Here is a 20474-nt window from a genome sequence, read left to right on the forward strand (position 1 = left end):
TTTGCCATATTAGCTACAATCCACAGATTGTTTGTGTTCCACTGGACCCAGCAGAAGGCGGTATGTTGGCTGGCATCTCCGTACTTTGTTTCAGTTCCTGAATAAGTACATTATAATGCCATTGCTCATGAATTGTCACAGTTGCCTCACTGTATTGTCACTCCAAATAAAGTAACGTTCTGGAAAGCTCATCCTGGTTAACCTGTTTAGCAGCAGCTTGGCGCTAGAGGTTGGTCTGTGCTAGCTTTTCTTGAAATGCTTGTTCTGTGATTGATCCTAAAACTTGGAAGTGGAGCCGGATTTGGCATTAAAATTACCAGCAGGGAATCTGTTAAATCGATGATAATTTAGCTTCGGCAGTTATAGGATTGTATCTTGCTTGATACCAAATTATTTTATATTTATTTATTTAGCAATTCGACAACACTTTACAGACATCATCTTTGCCACATTAATTTGATTTCTTCCTTAGCATAAGAGCTTTTACTTGGGTGATACAAGTGTAATCATGCGGTCAGGGTCAGTTTAGGATTTTAGTTTCTGAATGTGCTCATAAATCCACATTAAATCTGCAAATACTTCATATTGCACAATGTTGGGATCATTTTTTTTGTTTGCATAATTAAAAAAAAAAAAAAAAAAAAAAAAAATCTCCTCAATACGTGGTGTTTCGGCCTTCATGTACCGCACCTAGAATGGACATCGGCTACATAGTCCTACTTGAATTTTTTTTTTCATGTCCTTTTTGTCCATTGTTTTGGTGTAATAGAAAAAAAAATCTGCAAATCATCAGCAAACTTATTTTTATGTCTGTGTTCAAGTATACAGTCATATAGAGTATGGCCTCGACTCCTCAGAATCCTGGCATAAAGTACTTTTAAAAGTTGCAAAATTTTGGTTCAACTCTGTGTTGCGCCCACATTGTGCATCTTTTGGTGTTTTCACAACTGTTTCTTCCAGTTTTGCCAAAATGGAGAGGTGGGAGCGTGACGTCACAGCTAATCTGAATCATGATGAGCTGTGTGTTCCTTTCTCCTGATATCTTACACATGCTGTGTCAGTGCACTTGGCTTAAAGTTTAGTAGGTCAGTAGCGTTTCCAGACATTTTAGGGTAACTTTACCATAGGCCCCCATTCGCAAAACAGGCACCAAAAATGTGTTCTTTTGGGGTCCATTTGACAGGTATGTGTCTACACACCGTTTGTTTTGCTGTGTAGGAAAGTGATGCAGGTTGTGCTTTCCCATATAAAGGGCCACTAAACATATACCATGCGATATACACTTTATTTACAGCTAGCTGAAGAGCCCGGGCATAATAACTAACTGTGGTTAGTTATAGCAAATTATAATTATCCTCCATCCCATAGTCCCGTGCCCATATACCCATCATACATATCCACGATCCCATAGGCCCGTGCCCATATACCCATCATACATATCCTCCATCCCATAGTCCCATGCCCATATACCCATCATACATATCTTCCATCCCATAGTCGAGTGCCCATATACCCATCACATATCCTCCATCCCATAGTCCCATGCCCATATACCCATCACACATCCTCCGTCCCATGCCCATATACCCATCATACATATCTTCCATCCCATAGTCGAGTGCCCATATACCCATCACACATCCTCCATCCCATAGTCCCATGCCTATATACCCATCACACATCCTCCATCCCATAGTCCCATGCCCATATACCCATCATGCATATCCTCCATCCCATAGTCCAGTGCCCATATACCCATCACACATCCTCCATCCCATAGTCAACCATTATGACATCATAATGAGCGGCGGGGCTTGCAACCTATGATGACATCAGCGTCGCCATGGCATCCATTATGACATCATAATGAGGGGCGGGGCTTGATACACACACTTTTTCCCCATTACAGTATGTAGATAGGGGCAAAAATGTTTGGTGAATTGGAACGCATGGGGTTAAAATTTCACCTCACAACATAGCCTAGGACACTCTCGGGGTCCAGACGTGTGACTGTGCCAAATTTTGTGGCTGTAGCTGCGACGGTGCGGATGCCAATCCCGGACATACATACATACATACATACTTACTTACATACACTTGAGCTTTATATATTAGATGGATCCCAATGGTGGGCAGATGCCTTGGCATCTATCCTGACTGTCTATTCTGAATGGCCTGACAATGTCAACAAACATATTGTGTATTTAGCCTAATTCGGTGTGCTCGTCTCAAGGCTAATTTAAGAACATTTTGACCATTGTAATAATAATGTAAGATTTTGCTAGAGTTGCCTTGAATTTCATGTGCAGACAGTAAAATAATTATTGAACATGTCGCCAATTTATTATGTAAATATATTTCTAAAGGCGCTATTGACATGAAATTCTCACCAGATGTCGGAAACAACTCATGCAATCCACACAGACAAAGAAATCAAACCATAGATGTCCATAAAGTAAGTTATGTGAAATAATGAGAAATCACAGGGAAAAAGTATTGAACACATGAAGAGGGGTGTAAAAAGCCATGGAAAGTCATGACAACAGCTGAAATCTATCAGTTATTAGAATGCAGTCCTGCCACTTGGTGAAAAATAATATATCAACTGGTTCAACTGATGGCCTATAAAAAGGGTGTCTCCTTACCAAAGTGCCACACAAGAAACATCTCATGATGGGCAAAACCAGTGCGCTGTCTGAAGACCTGTGGAGCCTTATTGTTGCAAAACATACTGATGGCATTGGTCACAGATGAATTTCAAAACTACTGAAGATTCCAGTGAGCACTGTAGGGGCTGTGGTCAAGCAAAGGGTGTTTTACTGGATAGGAGATACCTTTCTCCCAGCAAGTTAATGTTTGGCTGGGATTTTCCCTAAAGGCAGGGCTGTGGAGTTGTGGAGTCGGTATAAAATACTCCGACTCCTAAAATATATAATAAATTGGGTACAGTAGTTCAATGCAGAATGTGCTGAATATTTTTTCATAGGAATTTGGGAAAGTTATGAAATGTCCTATAAATGACTGTTCTAGTCCTGATCTAAGGCTACATTCACACACAGCGTTTTTGCTGTGTTTTTTGAGGATACGTTTTTCAGCTGCAAAAGCAGATCAGTTTTTTAAAAAACCGCATCACCTGAAAGGTTTTTGAGCTCATAGATAATGTTTTCAATAGCAAAAGCAGATTAGAAATCCGCTCTATCTATCCATTTATCCATATCTGTCTATCCATATCTTATCTGTACCAAAAAGAATGAAAGCCGGGTAGCACACAGACTAACACTACTTTTTTTTTTTTTTTTTTTAGCCCCAGTCAGGTACACCTCATCGCTGCCCAAAAGGACGCCCAGGACAGGCATTGCTCGTCTTCAGTGACACATCAACATCAAATCAATCAAATCAAATTTATTATCGCCAAGTACATATTACATATATACAAGGAATTCTTTGTGGAAAAGAGGCAACATAATATATAACAACAGATACAACAAGTAACATCTAACAAGACAGATACAGTATATAGTCTACACATGACGATTTAATTGTTGAACAGAGAGTGGATAGAAGCTGTTCATATGGCGGTTGGTGCTGCATTTGGGGACTCTGAAGCGACGTCCTGAAGGGAGTAGTTGGAATGAGGAGTGTCCCGGGTGAGAGGGATCGGATGAAATTTTCAATGCGTGGGATCGAATACTCTTATCATAAAGATCCTGGATTTTAGGCAGGGGGGAACCTATAATTCTCTCTGCTGTTCTGAAAGTCCTTTGTAAGCGGAGTTTGTCATGCGCAGTGGCTCCCCCATACCAGACTATCAGAGAGGAACAAATCACAGATCTGATGACAGCATTAAAGAATAAGATCAGCAGATTCTTAGACAAACCATATCTTTTCAGCTGACGCAGGAAGAACATCCTCTGTTGTGCTTTTCTTATAACAGCATCCACGTTTTTCCCCCATTTAAGATCATGAGAGATGATAACACCAAGGAATTTGGTCTCTGTGACCCTAAGAACCACTTCGTCATGGATGTAGATTGGAAGTATCTCATGTTGATCTTTCCTAAAATCCACAACCATCTCAGCAGTTTTTTTAGTGTTGAGTACAAGATTATTGGCTTTACACCAGTCACATATTCTTTCCACCTCACTCCGATACAAGTCTTCAGCATTTCCCCTGATGAGACCAATCAGTGTCATATCATCGGCAAATTTCAAGATTTTTACTGAGTCTGCTGAAGAGATGCAATCATTCGTATAGAGAGAAAACAGTAACGGGGACAAAACACACCCCTGAGGTGCCCCGATGTTTGTGACCAAGGTGTCCGAAGTGAATGGTCCAACTTTTACACTCTGTATCCTGGCTGTCAGGAAGTTATAAATCCATAAGCATAAGTTAAGAGGGACTCCAAGAGCTACCATTTTCTTATGAAGTAAAGAATAATAAATATTCCAACATCAATTGATAGTTGGAATAAATAGACTGCATTCACCACATCTTAAGGTGCAGGCTTTATTTTCAAGTGTAGGGGTGTGCAGTATAAGGTTCTGCAGCAGCTGAGGTGTGCAGTATGAGATTCCGCAGAACAGTATGAGGTTCTGCCCCCCCCCTAGTTTTGATCCTGGCTAAAGCCGTTTCTTATAGATATGGCGAACCCTCAGGTAACCCTAAATGAAGGTCAATGGACACAGGTGGCTGAATTGAAGGAATTGCTTAATCACCTATTTACCGTGACTAAAAAATTACAAGCTGAGGATTTAACTCCTGGCATTTTCATAAGGGAGTGGAAGAACTTGCTATTTTGCCTGTCCCAAAGAGGAGATTTAATCGCAGATGGCATTTCTGCTTCAATGAAACGGAGAGAGACACAGCTATTGGAAAATAAATTTTTTTCTGGCAGCTGTTTATGTGGACCCAAGTCATCGTATATTGCTTGATGATCAACAGCTTACTAAAGGAAAAGAAGCTCTGACTGAGGTAGCAGTTAGGATGAGTGGCCTACAGGAGGACTGCCAGGCGCAAGAGGACCTGGACCTTGGGTCCTGACAGTGCTACTGCTGCCATATCTTCATCCTCATCAGATGAGGAGTTTGACAAGTATTTGGATGATATGGAGCAGGCAAAGCGTTGCTGCAAGGAAAAAGATTTCACTCCGTCTCCTATAGCAAGCAGATTGACCATATTTCAGCAAAATGTTTCACTTGCTCTCAAAGAAAAAGAAAAATTCAACCGTTCATCAAAACTGACTGTGCACGAGGCAATTCCTTTATACTTGGAAATTGTTAGAGATGTTGCCCATGTGGTTACGGCTTTGCCTCCAACCCAAGTTAGTGTAGAGAGGTTGTTCTCTGGCCTTAAAATTATTAGGTCAGATGTGAGGTCATCTATGAAGGAGGATCTGATGGAGGCAATTCTATTTCTTAGAACAAATTCATAGACTGCACAAATGTTATTTAGTATGTTTTTGTTAAAAACTGTTTTTTGCCACTTACATAGATTATTACATAGTGATATATGTATGTGTGTGTGTGTGTGTATATATATATATATATATATATATATATATATATATATATATACACACATACTGTGTGTGTATGTATGTGTGTGTATATATATATATATATATGTAATCGATATTACATAGTGTATTACATATTTACAATTTATTAGTTTTTTTGTGTTCTAAAGTTGCATTCCAATAAATATATATTATGTTCTATCTAAATGTCTTGATTATTGTATCATAAAAATGATTAAATGTCTGATGTTCACATTGTACTACAATAAATTTTTCACTGAAATATAAGCAATGTATGTTGGAGTTGGAGTCATGGAGTCGGTGGAAGGGAAATTGACGAGTCTGAGTCGCAGGTTTGGCTTACCGACTCCCCAGCCCTGAAGACAAGGACCTGTGATGATGTGATAAGCCCATGTGATGCCTACATCACCTATAGGAGGGGTTATGGGCTATGTAATGGAGGTTGGTATTTGGCACATGGTGAGTGTGTGTGTTGAAGATACAGGAACTTGGCTGGAGTTAGCCTGAATCTGTTTGTTGGACTGCATGTGCTGCAGAGCTATAGCAGCAAGACTCCAAACAAACCCTGGGAATGGCACCTGGCGGATGTCACTGACCTGGCAGCCGCTTAGTTAAGCCCGTCCCATGCAAGGGTGAGTCTGGGACCAGTGGTTCTCCAAGCTGGGGTATATTTGTGTTTTTCCGTTACTTTCTGTTAACCTGCTGTCTTAAAGTGACATTAAACCACTGAAGTTGGGCTCTAAGCCTGTGTGTTGCCTCATTACTGCGTCCCTGCCATTGCCTACCAGAGAAAATCCCTACAGGGCCATAATCCATAAGTGGAAAGATCATCATTTCACCATAAACCGGTCACGACCATGTGCTCCCAGCAAGATTTCAGACACAAGTGAAAAGAATCATCAGAACAGTTGTCCAAGAGCCAAGTAGCACCTTTGGGGAGCTACAGAAAGACCTGGAATCCACAGTTGCAATTGTTTCAAAGAAAACTGTAAGTAATACACTCTCCCATTGCCTGTTTGATCACCACACAAGCCTGTGAAATACTGTGAGATGATAGTCTGGTCAGATGGGAAGAAAAATTATCTCTTTAGGGTCCATAATACACACCATGTTTGGAGGCCAAAATGCGCTACATATCAGCCCCAAAACACCATACCAACAGTCACATTTGGAGGTGGGAACATCATGGTGAGGGGCTGTTTTTCAGTATACGGCACTGGCAAACTTCATATCATTGAAGGAAAGATGGATGGACAAATGTGCTTGAGACATTCTTGATAAAAATCTGCTGCCATCTTCAAGGATGATGAAGATGAAACAAGGATGGACATTTCAGCAAGATAATAATCCCAAACACACAGCAAAGAAGGAGACTCAATTGGTTTCAGAGAAAGAAAATAAAGCTGCTGGAATGACCCAGACAATCACTGTACCCGAATCCAATAGAAGATGTATGGAATGAGCTAAAGCTCATAATTCATAGAGGGAGCCCACTGGACCTTCAGCATTTGAAGTGTGTGTGGAAGAATTGACCAAAATCAAACCTGAGCAATGAATTCCACTAGTTTCTCCATACAGGATCCGTCTTGAAGCGGCCAACACCAACAAAGGCTTTTGTATGAAGTATTAAATACATTTCAGTAAGGGTGTTCAATACAATTGCCTTGTCATTTCTCATTATTTCTCATAACTTACTTTATAGTCACCTATGGCTTGATTTCTCTGCCAGTATGCATTGGATGGGTTGTTACCGACACCTGGTGAGAATTTCATGTCCATTAACACCTTTAGGCTGGATTCACATTTGCGTTTGGAGGCACAGCAAATGCTTGCCGTGAAGCTCCGCCCCCTGCCGTGCCTCCTACGGTCAGCTCCACCTATGGGTGCATGACGCTGCATGCGGCCTGCGTACTCTATCTTTAGCATTGGGTACACAGACCTTGCGCAGGTATGCTTTTGCCGCCGCATGCGTTGTTTTGACAGTGCGGCGACCTGCGCCAAACGCAACATGTTGCATTTTGGTGCGGTCGCCGCACCGTCAAAAGGACGCATGCGGCGGCAAAAGCATACCTTCACACGGCCTGCGTACCCAATGCTAAAGATGGGGTACGCAGGCTGCATGCAGCGGCATGCGCCCAGAGGCAGAGCTGACCGGAGGAATCGCGGCAGAGGGCGGAGGTTCAAGGCGAGCGTCCGCTGCGCCTCCAAACGCAAATGTGAAACTAGCCTCAGAAATAAATATATTTACCATACTTGGAAAACAAGTGACGGGTTCAATACCTATTTCACCTGCTGTATTTGTAAAGCTCTGACATAAATCTGAGCTGTCACCATCAAGCTGGGCACTTGGTAAGAAAGCTGTGAGCAGACAGCGGCACATACCTTGTCTAGCTAAACCTGCCTGATAACATTGTCATTGTGATGAAGTGCCATGGATGGAAGATTAGGATGATGTTCTTTGCAGTTTGAGTGATATTACACCGTGTCCTACTTTTTCACTGAGTAATAACAATGTACACAGCCTAGATTCCTATAAGGGAACATCACATCGTAAAATGCAAATAATTTAATTGATTATCCAATAACTAAAAAACTTGTAAGAAAATCAGTAAGCATTAATGATCATGCTATATAAAAGCCAGTGTTAAAATCCTTATTACAGAAGGTCTCTGATGGGAAAGTGCCATGTAATCTACATGTAAATTACTTAATGTATAAAATGGTGGGTTCCAAATCATACTGGTGACTGACAGCCAATAAACTAAAGATACAAAAAGAGGGCTTGTGTTGCATACACTGTTAAAAAAAAAAAAAAAAAAAAAAAAAAAAAATAATAGATACAAAAAAATCAAGAATTCTTTATTGCAGAGTCCTACATGCTAGACAGGAAAAGTGTGACATTTCTGACATGTAGAACGCCCTTTGTCAGTGATTTACACAATTGTCATGTCACAATAGTGCCTCCTTTTTTTTTTTTTTTTTTTTATTACCTATTTTAAGGCCCCTTTCACACTTCAGTGTGTCTGGTACGTGTGGTGACAGTTTTCACATGTACCGGAGACACTTGCACAGGTAGACCCTCTGTGCACATGTCAGTGTGTTTCAAGGGGATCGTGTGTCTGTGGGCAAAATTTACTGACATGTCCATGTGTGTTTTTTTTTTTTTTTTTTTTTTTTTTTTTTTTAAACAGCAGTAAGGGCTGTAAAACGTCCCCACACACATGCACACGGATGACACACATTGATATCATCAGTGTGACACGTACCAGTGCCTGAAAAGCAGAGGTACAGTTAGCGCTATTTCCCAGCGGTGATGCTGAAGACTACTCTCATCATTCTCCCCTATTCTGTCGGTGATCAGTGCGAGCAGAGGAGAATGTTGAGAGTTATAGTCATCTGATAGCAGCGAGAGCAGGTGGCGGCTGATGGGACTACTGCTCCCATCAGCCTACCCCTGCTGCCACTAATAAGTGAGCGCAGGTGGCAGCTGATGGGAGTATTTATCAGCCACCACTATAAATAAATAAGTTAAAAAACGCCTTCGGTTCCCCTATATTTTTGATAACCAGCCAGGCAAAACTCAGAGCTGCGGGCTGCAATCCTCAGCCGTCGACTTCAGCAAGGATGACTATCAAAAATAGAGGGGTCCCCACGTTGCTTTTTTAATTTCTTTAAATAATAATAAAAAAAAAAAAGGGTTTGGAGTACCCCCCCATTTTTGACAGCCAGCCTTGCTAAGGCAGAAAGCTGGGGGCTAGTATTCTCAGGCTGATAAGGGGCCATTGATCTTGCCACCCCCCCCAGCTTAAAAATAGCAGCCCGCAGCCACCCAGGTCACTGAGGCTGCGTTCCCATCCGGGCCCCTCAATTGTGTGGTCCACAGTTTATCTTACGGACCCATAGTCTTGTTTTGGCAATTTTGATTAGACGCTTGGATCAGTATTGGACATGTCTTTTGCAGGGACTGAAAAAGATTGGACATGTGAGCCACCCCAAGGATGATTCCAGGTACAAGTGCTATAGATGGAAAAACATGGATAGAACTCGTTTGACACACCAGTCGGGCCATGGTTTGCGTGTACAGCGCACATCTATTGCTCTGATCCTTCATCAGTCCAAGTGCTTTCTGTACTCACTGGTCAGACAAGAGAGCGATTATTGTAGGGCACATTTAGTGCAGGTCAGGGTGTTCTGTTACCAGCCGGATCAATGGCACGTGGCACAGCATGTCAGGGGCCGTACAGGCAACTCCTGTGCCGTGTTCACAGGTAATTTGAGTTGTGGTTTACAGTAATCTTTTAATTCTTGAATATATTTTTTTTTTGTCTGATTGTCTGGAAATCTTAATTCTCAATGTTGGCTTTAGGCTATGTGCACACGGTGCGGATCCTCCCGCGCCGATTTTACTAAATCCGCAGATTAAATGACCTACATTTTTCCTGCGGATTTAGTGCATTTTTTGTGCGGTTTTACTGCCGTTTTTGTGCGGTTTTGCACTTGCGGAGTTGTAGAATAGAGCAGGTGGAAAACTGCAGCAAAACTGCACAAAAGAAGTGACATGCTGCTTTTTTTTCCGCACGAAATCTGCGCGGAAAAATCCGCAGCATGTGCACAGCGGTTTTTTTTTTTACATAGCCAATAATGGTACTTTACATCACCTGCAGTTCTGCTGCGGATCCGCAGCAGTATCTGCACCGTGTGCACAGAGCCTAAATCCTGTTCCTAATGATAAATGAGTCATAAAAATGTATATGTAGATTTCAGCAAACCGGTGAATATTTGGTTTCTAATGTTCACAATGATTAAAGGGATATTCCAGTTGGAGACAATTATCTCCTATTCACAGGGTTGATGGTCACTTTTAGATTGGTGGCTGTTCAACTACTGAGTCCTCCAACAATCACCAGTACCGAGGGCATTTTGTCCCTAATAATGTATAGCAGCGCACATGCTTGACCGCCACTCGTTCTCTATAGATTTGTGGGAACACGGTTTTTCATTCTCACTTTGATAATAGTGCCCTATTCTGGCGATCAGTGAGGGTCTTGGTATTACTACCGATCGAGGCGTAATCTCCTATCCTGTGGAGTGTGACTAGATGATAACATCTATCTACTGGAATACCCCTTTAATTTAGTGCCACAGTTTACATTCACAGATTTCTCACCATACTGAGCGTTGATTGACTTTATACAAGTCAATGAAAACTTATTTACAAACGGTTACTACAGTTACTACCATCGTCCTACCCATACAGCATGCATATTGTCTGCAACATAGTGGTTGGTAGGCAACTACGATTTTTAGGCTTTATAAATCAGCCCAATCATGAATGAACATATTTACAGCCACTGCTCAGGATGGGTCATTCTTATCAAGGCTCCTTCTATGATTGCAGGCTTTAGTGGATAATGTGGAGTACAATTATTCTTCAGTAATCTGTCCCCCCCCTTCACATTCTGCTGGATTATGGAAGCGAAATAGAACATCCAAAACAGGCTGTCCAGGTTAGACACGAAAGTCTGCAGTCACTCTATGTATCCTCTCAGGTCTACGGTGTTGGCACAAGGAGCTGGAGGTCTAGTCAGAATGTGGCCAGGAGCTTCTTATCGGAAACGGTCAGTCGTATGACTGCCCGCTTCTGGCGTCAGTACCAGAGAATCTTGAAAGTACACGCTGTGAGGCTTCACAAGTGATCTTTACCTAGTCATGCTCACTTTTTGACTAGTGCACATATGAAAGCTGTGAGCCAAGCGACAATAGCAATGGGGTAGTCCGACTTTAGTGTATGGGGGCTTTACGCCATTGCCTGACACTTATGGTGCTGCGGATCTTCTTGAATAACAAAGGATCAAGCATGTTGAAATTTGTTATTCCCAATCCCACATTATTAGGTCAGAGGATTGTCGAGCTATCCCTATACCAATTGACTAATTTTGCAAACTTTTTAGTGAAATTTGCCCAGCCGTCACATCATGCCCTTTTCAAAGGAGCCTTGACTGAGTCATTTATCTTCAGGTTGTTGGATCCCATTTACTTCTTATTTCTAGATGTAATTGCTTATCTTATATTGTATGGCAGTGCTCCTGCACCCGGAATCCTTACTACTTTGCTGGTATATGGCAGTAAACACACTGATTGGGTCTACGTACATGCCAAAAACTGTCAGCCTTTCTAGAGCAAAGAGACTGGCTTTGTGTGAGTGAGATGACAAGGTATGATATTTGTGGTTGAGCTTTGCTTGATCTGATGGAAATACCCAGAGATCTCGTCATTTCTGGATTTTTCAAGTAAATATGTTATTTAAACATCAAAAAGTATACCATTTGTGTTTGTCACCAAACATGGATCCTGTCCCTGACCAGCAGGAGTAGGTAACATTTTGGAGCCATACTGCCCAAGGCACTTGTAATGTAACGAGCTTATGTGGTCTTTGTAAGCTGTAGATATCATCTATATACAAGAACTTTATAAAGTATAGTATCTCATAGTTACATCATTAAGAAAGTATTACAGGCAAACAGTATGTGGGGTTATGTCTGCTATATGGACATCATAGAGCGGTTCTGTGCCTGTGACCCCATTTATTAGCCAGAATGAAGAGGTGCACAGGTGGAGAAGTCCATTTATGACAATTCCGTGTTTGCTATGTCCATTTTGACAATTAAAGCTGGTCCATCGAGAAATGGGATCCTCCCGTTCAATATAAAACTAATGTTTTCATGAGACTTCCCTTTAAAAAGAATGAAGCTCATGACTTTTCTAAAGAGTCTAAGCAAGTTAACGAAGTTACCTAGCCTTAAGATGGCTCATCTTTTTTTCTGCCACTATTGATTTCCTATGGGGGCACGTGAAGGTTCTCCTTGTGCCAGGATTGTGGACATCTATCAGTATTTTCCTCCCTTTAATATTGCTTTCAGAAAAGCGGTTGAGTGTCTCTACTTATTTCTCTGTAAAAACCACGGTATAATATATGATCCTTGAAGATGGGTGCTGTAGGGGCACAAAAGGCATGAAGACCTGTATCACAGTGATGTTATACCGTGATCTTCTGTCCCATACTGATCTTATTCATGAAGGACTTTTCTGTGTTTTACTCTTTTATCTGACCACGTGATTGTATACAGCAAGGTTTAGTTCTCGTGTATTTGTCATAATTACTGCAATATTCAGATTAGTAATGGAAGTACACAATTCTATCGCTTCATATACGGTTCCTACTATCTTACCTGGTCATAAACAGTAGATAACTTTTGTTAAAATGGTCTTTCTCTTTTAGGATTTATCCTTGACTTTTCAATATCAGACCACTGAGGGTCCAACACCTGGCACCGCAGCCCGTCAGCTGCTCCCAGCTCTGGCAGAGGCTGGATGTACACAGTTGGGAATGAATGGGAGTGGACTTGTGGTAGCCGGCTGCGACCACTAAACAGTTGATGGAGCTCTGCTGTCCAGCTCTGCAACTGTTTATCCATCGCTGGAAATTATAAACATCTGTTCAGTGAGGGTGCCCGATGTCGGACTCCAAACATCTGGTATTGATCGCCTATCTTAAGGATCATAGTGCAATATTCCTCTAGACGCCCCCATAAATATACACATTACTTGTCACCCACGATGCCAAAGGATCAGACATGGTAAAAGCCCTCAGGCATCTGTGTACTATCAATAGGCCCCTGTACACATTACATCAACTTGAACCTTTTTTATGTGCAGGGTGCAAATAGACCAGAGTGTCTGAGACCAGGTAATAATATCAGACTACATCATCTAATTGACCTTTCACGTTCCATATTCTGTCCTTGGGAGGTGGAGCGAGGAAATTCATATTTTTTTTTCCCTTAGCTAGAGAATGAGGAAGATGCCTCGGAAAGCCCAACTGTAGAGCAGCCATCAACCTCATCACAAGCTTCTCAAGCTTGCCAGACTACAGCCGCAGCTGCGGTAGATGCATCTCCCCCACCGTACAGCAGTGTTGTCGTGGACAGTTGTGTGGACACTGGTATGTATGAAGATACGCTGTGATCATTGCTGCCCATTCATGTGTATCAGCCATGTGGAAATCTTCTTTTCAGTCCAAGGAGAACTGAATTACTACATGAAACATGTTTTGCTGCATGACCTCAAGTTTGTATAGCAATGCACAACTCCTATCATAAGATTGCAGGTTGTATTGGTTAGAAAGGGACTACCCTTCCCAACATGTGACGAGTCCTTATGGTGTCCTCTCCACCCTGTGGGGAACTGCAGTACAGCACCATTCAAGCAAATGGGATCACTAAAAGTCCCCTCCATAGCCGGCTGTTAGGAAGCAGCAACATGCAAACTTAGAAGGGATGCAGAACTAAATTAGGACCAGTTGGATTCCCCCCCCCCCCCCACATAATTGACACCCTAGTGATAAGCCATCTCTTTTAGAAGATGAAAATATCTCGTTTAAGGTGGACCGGTCACCAGGTCAAAAGTAACCAATTTTTGCTCATATTTTATTCCCTCTGCTCCACTGAGTATTCGATTTTTTGTGTGTGTGCTATTTGTAAATTTTCTGTGTGGCTCTGGAGGTATTGCATTTTTTGTTTAGTGCTACATTTTATGGTGTTTTTGAGTGGTAGTGGCTGACAGGATTTTTCTGGCGGGGTCTTTAGGCTGTTCTGCATAATTATCCAGTGAGCCACGATTTCTAATAAGGACCATAAAAATTAGCACGAAATAAAAAGGCCCAGAACTCTGTAACAGTATGGCGGATTTGAGAAAAAAATAAGTTGGTAATACTCAGTAGATCAGCGCGACTAAAATAAGAGAAAAAGCTTCCTACTTTTCTACTAGTAATAGGTCCTCTTTAAGCGAATTAAAAAATATATATATATATTTTCAATTGCGTTTCAGTTTTTGACTGCATTCGCTGATGTATCTGCCAGATGTGCCCACGTTTATAGGGGAAAGGCTTGTATCTCCATCTCTGTTTTCAGCAAAGACATGGTAACGTGTTTGCTCTGATTTCTCTGTTAAATACCCAGAATGGCAGGCATCAAGAACAGAGGTGCACAACATTTTTTGGTTCAAATGCCACATTAGTTTAGTATGACAATCTGAAGCGCCTCAAAGCAAAAATGAAGACGTATTTATATGAATACATTAACAGAGCAAAGTTTTGAGTATTGGAGAATGATTTGGCGTTTCTGCTCCAAAAAATCAGTGTGAAAACACCCAAACTTACACTGAGTTTTTGGAGCAGAAGTTCAAACAAATTCTCCTCATAACCTCAAAATTAAGTTTTGAGGATTTTTCAGTTTTAACATGAAGCACGTTATGGATGATGATCACAACCACTGTTAGTACAGGAAAGCAGTGCCAGAATCACTGTCAGTACAGGAACACAGCACCAAGCTTAGTACAGTGTCATGAATGGGTCACCGAGGAGGATGGCAGGAACAGGCTAAGCCACCAGGAGACAAGAGAGGTTGGTAGCTCAGCTGATTGCAGACCTCTAACAACACAACTAGCAGTAGCCGTGGAGCGTTCCTACGATGCCCTAGACTCCTAGGCACAGCCGGAGAGCTAACTAAGCCTAAAGCCAGAAAGGTGAAATCTAAACTGGCCCGGAGCAGATCCCCAAAGGAATAGACAGCCCCCAAACATATATTGTTGGTGAGACAAGATGAAACCCAAACACAGGCAGAAAATAGACTGAGCAAATGATGGGGCCCAAACTGTCTAGATAGGACAGAAAAGATACTTGTAAAAGAAGGAAAAAGATGCGGCACTCACCCAGATTTGCAGTGCAGTGTTTCTTTATTCAACCATTAAAGGTCACACAATAAAGGACGGGCAGATAACATGAGGCATGCGGGGAAAAAGACGGACGACAGCCGTTTCGCGTACACAGACGCTTCAACAGGTCCTGTCCTGGACCTGTTGAAGCGTCTGTGTACGCGAAACGGCTGTCGTCCGTCTTTTTCCCCGCATGCCTCATGTTATCTGCCCGTCCTTTATTGTGTGACCTTTAATGGTTGAATAAAGAAACACTGCACTGCAAATCTGGGTGAGTGCCGCATCTTTTTCCTTCTTTTACTAATTTATCATGTTTTTTCTGATGCTGAGCACCGTTATTCCCAGCAGTGTTTTACACACTGTGTGCCTGTGATTGATCCTCGACTTGTTGCTGGTGGATTAGAGCCTTGGTGCCGTTCATCTGGGCTTTCTTTGAATTGAATAACAGAAAAGATACTGTCTGCAATCACGCAAAAACCCTAAAAAATCCAACACATCCTATATACAAAAAACCTGAGGCCACACGACCTCACCCCCGCTAGATCAGCACTCTGTTGTGAACTGGAAACAAAGCAAAAGATACTAATATAACAGGGGACTGAACAAACTAGCACAAGCTGTAACATATGGAGCGGGGCCCAGCGCTGCCCCCAGCAGGGAGTACGCTGAACCCTCGCAACAAAGCAGAAAGCAAAAAAAAGCACAACCAGATTAGATGCAAAGGATTAGCAAAATAATCACTTAACTGAACCATGCAGATCAGGCAGGAGACTGAAGAGCTCAAAATGCACAAGGAGGAAATCACCAGCAACCACTAAGGGAAGCCTGCTCACTTATATGCTCCCTGCCAATAATCCCAGATTCCCAATCATCGTCGTCAGGTGGCAAACTTCCATCAAACTGACCAGCTCCACTACTCCCAGTAACCACCAGAGGGAGCTCCAGCTCAGAAGTCCGAGCAAGGGAATTCACAACAGTACAGTGATCAATTGCAGTTTCAGGCCAGCCCCATATATGCTTGTATCGTGTAAACCTGCAACTCCCAGTATGTCCTTAACAATGATAAAGAGATACTGGGAATTGTTGCTACAAGTCATTGTTAAACTGCAGACCACACAGGAACCACAGCATAAATGAGACGCAGGCAGTATCGCAAATAATCATTTACACTCAGATAACTTATAAGTTATATTGTATCTTATTGAAGTCGTTCCCATCCCTTTTATCTTGTTTATTTATTATGCTTTGCTTATATATCGCTATCATAATCCGCAGCGCTTTACAAACATTATCACTGTCCCCATTGGGGCTCACAATCTAAATTCCCTATCAGTATGTCTTTGGAACGTGGGAGGAAACTGGAGAACCCAAAGGAAACCCATGCAAACATGGAGAGATCAGACAGACTCCTGACCCCAATGCTACACTAACCACTGAGCCACCGTGCTGTCTCCTCATGTAGTACAGACGCCGTGAAGTGATTTCATTCCCAGAGCTCCTCTCTGCATACTTCCATCTTCTCCGTCTTCAGCAGCACTTCCTTGGCAGTGCCCTTAAAAATTTTAAGTATCTCTGATGCTGTGCCCTTGAATAAATATTTGTCCCTCACTGTGCTTCTTGCACTAAAATATCCCCCCTCCCCTTCTCCATAGTATTCCTCCCATTCTACCCTTCTTGGTAATGTCCCACAGTACTGCCCTTCTCGTAACTTCCTCGCCCACATTGCCCGTCTCCATAATGTTTCCCCACTTCTCCTCTCCGTAATGTCCTCTCTGCACAGCTCCTATCCATAATATTCCCACATACCCCACAGACCCTACCCCTCTGCATTCTGCTCGTCCTGGAGCGCTTACTGTTTCAGGCTACGTCCTTGCTTCTTCTCTGCAACGCTGGTGACAGCAGCATTGTGATGAGGACATACTGCTGCACATCGGGGTAGGGGACGACGAGCGCTCCTGTGCTCTGACGCCAAAGTGTTTTAACTGTATATGCTTCTGAATGATGTGAATACAGTGGAACATAAAGAAGTAGGAATTGAAGACTCTTGGTTCTCCGTGGGTGGCACAACATCTCCCGGCGAGCCGCATGCAGCCCACGGGCCATATGTTCGGCAGGCCTGACCCCAGTGAACACCAGATTAATATATTTTGGATCTTCCCCTTTGTTTTTTTTTTTTTTAAATGTAGTCAAAAGCTTTCCTGCATTAGAGAGTGTCAGATGCTCTTCTACATTTTCTTTATTCTACAGAATAAACCTACATCGGTTATATGAGAATATATGAAGTTTTGAGCACTGGCTGTAAACACTTGTTTGTCCTGAGCCCTGGTCTGAGAATCATTATTAGGAGCGGTGGGCTGCCCCGCACTGCCTGATGACACAAATAATACTGTCCGCTCTAGGATGGCTGTCTGGATGTCCTCCCTATTAGTTCATGAACAGAGGGCTCTTCAGTTCTGGCTGGTCTCTTCCAAGAAGACCAGATAATAGGCTGATTCACTGGCTGAAGATGGCACGGTTTGTTTAGCGGGCACAATGATTCTAGAAGACTGAATACATTGTTTCTTAGCTTGGCAATGTGAAATATTCCATTTTTTTTATACCCGTGATTAGTGGGCTACCTGTCAACCTATACCGTACTCCTCAGTACTGAGATGTCATACGGTCACATTACTGATGTGCAGCAGTTTCTGTGTAGCCCCATGTTTTCCTATAGCAGGTCTTGGCACCACTGGACAGTTTTTCACCGATTAATACCACTGGTGATAATGCTATAATATACGCTTGTTACTTTTAATAATAGATACCTTATGCTTGTAGTAAAATGACACATTTTTCCACTTTCTTTTTCCTTGGTAGAAGCACAGAATGAATTCTACCCTGTGCCACCTCCTTATAGTGTGGCGACCACTCTTCCAACATATGACGAGGCTGAGAAGGCTAAGGCTGCGGCCATGGCAGCTGTCGCAGCTGAAGCCACACAGAGGGTAAGTAATTTTCTGTTGGTTGCTTATTTTACATTATTTTTTCCTGTAACGCTTAATTATACATTGATGTTTTTTTCTAATACAACCTGTGATGACACCGCACTAGTGGGTGCAGGAGCAGTCTCTACGTTGAAATGAGTGGGACTGCAATGCAACATGCGTCCCTTCTGTTAAGAAATGGGCTTCACGTTCATCAAAAGGCTTGTTTTATTCAGATCTAACACCGCAGATCGACCAGCGCAGGGAGTTTGTCAAGTGTCCCCCGTGCATGGGTGGTATGTGGTGTTTCTTCTTTCTGTAGGAATAAGAGAACCCCGTTGATCCCGGTGAAACTTGTTTCTTGTTGATATTGATAGTCTGGATAAAAGACTGGACTTTCCTCTCCGTACATTGGGCGGGAGCCTGATTAATCCAGCGCTGCATTGCTTCTTGCATGCATTCCTTCTGTGTGTCGGCTGATGGATCCCCAGGCTCTATAATACTTGTATTGGAGCATATATCCATGCTATTCGTAATGTAAAAAATTACAAAAACCCTGATGATTTTATGAGTAGGGTCTGTCTGTGACTGTTTAGATCCAATGGTTGACAGATTCGTCATGGTAATAATTAGGGTAAGTGCACACGTTGCGGATTGTGCTACGGATTTTTCCGCCCGGATTTGGCAAAATCCGCAGGTCAAAAGACCTGCGGTTTATCTGCGGATTAGCCTGCGGTTTTCCCCTGCGGTTTGACACCTGGACAATGGAGCAGGTGTAAAACCGCTGCGGATTCCGCACAAAGAAGTGACATGCTGCGGATTTAAAACGGCAGTAAATCCACGCGGAAAAATCCGCAGCATGTGCACAGCAGTTTTCATTTTCCATAGAAAATAAAGGTACTGTACAATGCAGCAGAAACTGCTGCAGATCCGCAGGGCCAAGTCCGCTGCGGATCCGCAGCAGAATCCGAAGCGTGCACACACCCTTACAATAACTCTTGGCAGTCATGATGCTATTCTGAATATAACTTTACATTCCAGCTCCAAAATGACAAGTCTGCAGTGTAATGATAAATTAGAAAAAAGTCTCAATTTTCAACTGGAAGATTTAAGCTAAGTTCACACATTCGGGATTTGCTGCAGGTTTCTGATGCGGATTCCTGACTCCCAAGACACTTTACAAAATCCTGTTCACATGTTGTATTCGGATTTTACATCTTCAGATTTCATTGCAGATTACTCCCTGTCCAGTGCTTTGTAATGGAGCAGGGTGAAATCAGCAGCCAAATACACAATGAAATCTGGAAAAAAAACACTTCCAGATTCTGTCATAGGTTTACTGTGACTTTGTGACCAAATCAGCAGTGGATTTTTTTTCACCAAACATGCCATCACACATCTAGTAGCCTAGAAGAAAAAGGGGACATCCTGTCCATATAGTATCTGTAATGGCTGCCGTTCCCTGTGGGTTACATTGGATTAAGAAATTTCCAGAATATCATAATAAACCAAAAGTCTATACCAAGAATTTCCATGTAATTTTCCTTATTCCCAACTATGTTTTAAAGCTCATCTATTTTTGGCTGCGTAAGAGTTAATTTAAGACCTAAATTATGAATGTTTATTGCTCTCAGCCTGTAAAGTGTGCTGTAAGTACCGTACTTATGTAATGTCTACTCCTTATAGCCGGCACACCCAGAAAAAGTACTTTCCAATAAAAAAACAAGCCATAATTAGAATGAAATTACATAAGACACCACATGAAGGGTTTGCATACATATGTTGTATAATAGCTGAAATAGCGCAGATTGATATAGGACTGGCAGGGATGATGACTGTGACACTTGATGTCTGCTGTCATCTAGTGTACAGCTGGCCATGTTGAGAAGCAATGGGAGATATATTAGATAGGCTGGAGGCCCACAAACTCTTGGTCGCTAGTGTTATAGACCAAATATAAATACTCTTATATACAGAAATCGTAAAATACAGAAACGATTTTTTATAACCTCCAGCAGTCTTGGAGAACACTGTCTTCTTGTTTTATCTAGTTCTACTGTCTATAGCCGCTTTTAGAACTTGTTCAATATTACCAGCTAATTTTATTTTAAAAGGGTTGTCCAAGAATGTAATAAAATGACCCTCGTTACGTTATTCAGAGGGCAGCCTGATCTAGTCACGTATAAGGATGGGCTGCAGTCTGA

At 42.2% G+C, this 20474-nt stretch overlaps 1 protein-coding gene across 4 annotated transcripts in view; it reads left to right on the forward strand.

Annotated features, from left to right (window-relative positions):
* Window positions 1–20474, forward strand: part of NDFIP2 (Nedd4 family interacting protein 2) — a 154881-nt gene that overhangs the window by 25132 nt on the left and 109275 nt on the right. For all 4 annotated transcript variants that reach the window (XM_073580439.1, XM_073580441.1, XM_073580440.1 and 1 more), the window contains exons 2-3: window positions 13382–13538; window positions 18164–18291. In XM_073580439.1, the coding sequence (XP_073436540.1) occupies window positions 13382–13538; window positions 18164–18291 (285 nt within the window). The remainder of the gene's footprint in view (window positions 1–13381; window positions 13539–18163; window positions 18292–20474) is intronic.

This window comes from Dendrobates tinctorius, unplaced genomic scaffold (genome assembly GCF_039654945.1).
Source record: "Dendrobates tinctorius isolate UK_male_01 unplaced genomic scaffold, ASM3965494v1 ptg000064l, whole genome shotgun sequence".
Classification (NCBI taxonomy): Eukaryota; Metazoa; Chordata; class Amphibia; order Anura; family Dendrobatidae; genus Dendrobates; species Dendrobates tinctorius.